At 38.9% G+C, this 4,996-nt stretch overlaps 1 protein-coding gene across 1 annotated transcript in view; it reads right to left on the minus strand.

Moving 5' to 3' along the window:
• Window positions 1-4,996, minus strand: part of LOC107688005 (protein unc-13 homolog B-like) — a 100,877-nt gene that overhangs the window by 21,981 nt on the left and 73,900 nt on the right. Inside the window, exons 17-19 of the mRNA XM_016485548.1 lie at window positions 4,093-4,320; window positions 3,789-3,930; window positions 2,561-2,730 (exon numbers count right to left, since the gene is read on the minus strand). Of these exons, the coding sequence (XP_016341034.1) occupies window positions 2,561-2,730; window positions 3,789-3,930; window positions 4,093-4,320 (540 nt within the window). The remainder of the gene's footprint in view (window positions 1-2,560; window positions 2,731-3,788; window positions 3,931-4,092; window positions 4,321-4,996) is intronic.

The following is a 4,996-nucleotide window of genomic DNA, read 5'->3' on the forward strand; positions in this document are numbered from 1 at the left end:
TCTGGATGCTCTGGACTTGGTTTTCATTAAGGCTATCTCAATATTTTGGTGCACTGAGCTTTTCTTCAACTCTAACAAGTCCCTCAGTCCTTGTCGCATGTGGCTGCTACCAGCACACTTTACTTTTGGGATGGTACTCTGCAGGTGATGAGCGGAGCTGGTTTCCTTCAAACAAGATGCTTAGAATTGAGGTTCATCAGACCAGGGAATCTTGTTTCTCAGAGTCTGAGGGTCCATTAGGTGCTTTTTTGTAAATTCCAAGTGTGTTTTCATGCGTCTTAACTGAAGAGAGGATTGAGTCTGGCCACTCCGACATAAAGACTGGATTGGTGGAGTGTTGCAGCGATGTTTGTCCTTCTCTAGGTTTCTCCTATCTCCACATATAATCATGGAGATCAACTAGTGTGACCATCAGGTTCTTGGTCACCACTATAACCAAAGACCTTCTCCATCAATTGCTCAGTTTGGCCAGGAGGCCAGCTCTAGGAAGAGTCCTGGTCGTCCCAAACGTCTTCCATTTAAGGATTATGGAGGCCTGTGGCTTGACGCAAACCTGTTTCTGAGCTCAACAGTCAGTTCTTTTGACCTCACCTACCCTGCCTTTAATTCATGTTAATTCACAAGCACAGCCAACATGAAATAATACATAGGCTGATCATCATGACGGCGCCTCTGGTGTTTACAGCACATATTTTATTACTTCCGTCTGCACTGGCAGATGTACACGTTCCAGAACAGCAAACAGAATCAAACTTCATGAGAAACATTTTGGTTCTAATACTTGCTGCACTAGTGGTACAAATTGTAACTAAATCTGAATAATCTTCAAATAAATGAAACAAATCAAAAGAATCCGTGCGCTACAAAGATGCTTTAGCCCATGTTCTTGAGCTTGATTTTATAAAACTGCACTAAAAATAAAATTATATTAAAAAAAATTCATTAAACATTAAAATTAAAAATATTTGGCATAAGCAATGTTTATTCAAAGTAATATTGTTTATTATCCAAACAGTAAGATAATTTCAGTTACCAAGCCAGTTTTATATTTAGATTTTCAGTTTTCATTGTAATTTTAGTTTAAGTTTTAGATTTTTTTTTTTTACATTTCTATTAAATTTAAATTATTATTTTTTTTTTCCGTTAAAAAATCTAAAATGTTTATTATTTTCATGTTTGATATTCAGCTTTTCTCTCTCCAAACTGAAAAATCCTTAGGAGGTTTCTTAATAGAAACACCAGGTTCTTCTTTCTCTAACCATTTCCCCTGACAGGCAAATTATTGGGATAATTTATGTGTGTCGGCTAAGTGGTGAATTTCCGACAGGAGCATACTACATAATAATCAAGGAGGATATCTGCTATCTGGAGGGAGAGGGAGAGAGGGAGGGAGAGAGAGAGAGAGAGAGAGAGAGAGAGAAAGAGAAAGAGAAAGAGAGACACGATGACATGGGTGAGAAACAGACAAGAGGACGTGAAGCTGAATTACTACCATTGAGAATAATTGTTACAGCAGATGTGGTGGCCAGAGATTCAGAGAAAGACGATCAGAACAGCAGAACAGACTGTACAAATGAGGACATAAACAAAGGGTAGATTACATCAGAAAAATAATGAGACATGAAAAAAGCAAGTGTGGGCAGTGGATTTCATGGTTGGGATGTCCTGGAGGCCTCTGGCCCGCTGCACACTGGGGCAATTGGGCGAGAAAAGATGTGCTGTCAGGTTGGGAAACATGGGTAATGAAGTATACACACAAATCTTGGAGTCATGGGCCATGTCCCACTTAGAGAGAGGTGGTCTACACCATGCATCATTATGAGCATGTCCCACAATTCAATAACATGTAGTTTCTTGTACTACAAAGAACTAAAATACATTTGCATGGTGTCAGGAGACTGTCAAACCACATACTAATACTAACAAATAAAACTGACATTATATGGAATAGATCAGCGTGAACATTTCTCAATTTCTCCATTTGTATTCCACAGAAAAAAGAAACTCATATGAGTTCAGAACGGTGAGGATGAGTACATCTTTACAGAATATTCATTTTTTGGGGTGAACTGTCCCTACAACAAGTATACAAGTCAATGTGACCGTGTTGTGCTCTGTAAGTGCCTTGGGTTTAATATTTTAGCAACAAAATAACCTCTTTCCTTTTATAGCGAAGTCAAAGCACGGCAGAGAGGTTTTCCACAAAGGACCAAACATTCAGCCACAATGACAGCACACAGTGTCATCTAAGGTGATGTTTTGCTCTTACGGCTAGTTTACACTGACACAACAAGTACCAGCATATACCAAATTTTGTTCAACATTACAATTGTTTCATTCCAACATTCTGAATCTAATAGCCAATTTTAAAATGACTGAAATGCTGCCAGTTGTTGGCACAGTGAAGTCAAGTTCTTGCATAGCCTGCGCTTCCCTAAATTTCTACATTATTGCAGAGAGATCAGGACAAGGTGCGGTCTGGACACTAAAGCCTAAAAACAAAAACAAAAAAACAAAAAGAAAGGCATAAGAACATACAAAACACAAGCCAAGGGCTTACCGAGGTTGTACCAGACGTCCATTTCTCCACTCAGCATGCGAACCTCAATGATGCTTTGGCCCAGGAAGTCATCAGATTCCCTCTTCAAGCGCTGCTTCACTCGCGACTTTATGTCGTCATCTTCATCCCAAACACGAACTTTGATGCGATCAGAGGAGTTGTGGCATTCACTGGAAGACAACACAGATCTTCACAATCTTTGTTGAAGATCAGAAACTATGTGCATCTCATTTTGATGCGCCCTCCGGAGGTTACATTTGTCACATACATCATCAAGTATGTCTTATTTAAGAAAAGTAAACATACATTTTACTATTATTCCTTGCGAGTCGTTTTTTGTTTTTGGAAATTTTTGGTAACACTTTTTTTGAAGAACCAATTCTCACTATTAACTAACTGCTTATTAGCATGCATATTACTAAGATATTGCCTGTTTATTAGTACTTCTAAAGCACAAATTAATGCCTTATTCTGCATGACCATATTTTAGATCCTTAATCGTACCCTGTACATAAACATAACCACTTTACTAACTATTAATAAACAGCAAATTAGGAGTTTATTGAGGCAAAAGTCATAGTTCATAGTTAATTACTAGTGAGAACTGATCCCCAAACTAAAGTGTGACCCAATTTTTTTTCTTACGTTGGAATGTAATGGTTAATGAAATTACTTGACTACATGACTTTCCAGTCTGGAGGAGTCAACACTAGTTTCCAGTAGCCAGTCTACAGATTTTGGTCAGTCAAAAGGATTGAAAATCACAGCTTCCGCATCCATCCAGTCAAAGGATTTCCAACATGTTTTACAGCACATATTGTTTTCATTCATTATGCGTCTTCTAGCAATGTGACGCATGTTTCTGAATATTTGGAACTTGAAAGTCTGGTAGTGAATGATGTGTATCATTAGTTTATGATGCCCAGTCTGTAACTATTTACTGTAACTATACAAAGTTGCCAAATGATGCCTAGTGTTTTTAAAATCTGATAGAATAGTTGTGTAGTATATTCCAGTCTTAAGATACAACTAGACTGAATAATATTGAAAACAGGCCAGTGGTTCAACCACAGCCTGTTCACTCAGACAAGTTTATTCCACTACTGAAAAGAGACTGGATCAAAAACTGGGTGACACATTCGGAGTAAGACAGCCTAGGGCAACAAAGGAACAAAGAATGGCACTTCAAATCAAAGAGAAGGTCTCTGATTGGTCTAATTATACTTACAAATGAAACTTTTCCTCCCAGACAGGATTGAGGTTGCCGTAGATAGTCTTGGTCCTCTTTTTGGTTTTACCCACCTGGACGGTCACGTAGGGGTCACTGGAGCCAGTCTTATCTTTAGCCTGCAGTCCTTGAGCACAGACAACTATAAGCAAGACAGATTAGAAGACGGAAAGTCATTGAGGTATAGAGGAAAATTTGCATTGTGCATCATTTTAAAATGACTTTTAAATGGCTGAATTTAACTTGAGTAAAAATGGAATGATATATCCAGAAAAATGGCAATGTCAATGATCAGTTTTTGAACCTGTAATGGTGATCTTGGCTGACCACTTGGACGTTCCATCCAGGACACTCTGCTTGATGGTCTTCATCTGCTGAGCATGGATGGCCTTGCTGACCACAAATACATCTCGGATGACCTCAAAGATCTCAGGCTTGTTCCTCTCACGGATCTTCATGCGATCCTTCATGGCCATGATGATGTTCTGAGTGCGGTCCTCAGCACCATGTTTGGAGCTCTTTTCAGCCGCGCCTGAACGAAAGAGTTAACGATGGTTAACAGCATTTTGATTTGTGCCTCATTAGATTGAGACTGTAAATAAAATGCAAAAAAACAAAAAAAGAATTAAACAAATAAAACACTATACTATCTATATATATATATATATATATATCATCATCAATAATATATAACCATCTATATAACTCTAGACGGTGCAGGCGACGGGTTGTTAATGTAACCGATGATATTCAGAGAGTTAAATGACTTGGCACAAGCTGATTGGTTCATGCTGCATATGCAGCCAATGAGCTTACTGCCTTGCATTTATATGGCTGGCTAGCATTTACTATAGATTCCAGCAGCGCGCTTTCAGAGTTTCTCTGAAACCCTCCACCTTCCCCAGCTCCACCTGTATAGATCTGCTACGGGTTATTTTATATGCTATTTGTGCAGCAGCAGTATGTCTTAATACTCACAGCACCGTATTGGCTTATGTATTGGCAGTAGCAAGTTCCTGTACTTGCTTTGCTTTGCAGCAGCAATAACATTGTCATATCCATTAACATGCTAAAATCTTCCGCAAGTTGTCATGATAGAAATATATGCGCTGTGTGTTTCAGAGTGAAGGGCAACACTGTGTTCATTTACACACGAGCAGCTCATAATTCGCCAGTGTTTGCCGCAGCTCAGAGCGTATCTGTCTGCA

This window comes from Sinocyclocheilus anshuiensis, unplaced genomic scaffold (assembly GCF_001515605.1).
Source record: "Sinocyclocheilus anshuiensis isolate Anshui unplaced genomic scaffold, SAMN03320099.WGS_v1.1 scaffold205, whole genome shotgun sequence".
NCBI classification, from domain to species: domain Eukaryota; kingdom Metazoa; phylum Chordata; class Actinopteri; order Cypriniformes; family Cyprinidae; genus Sinocyclocheilus; species Sinocyclocheilus anshuiensis.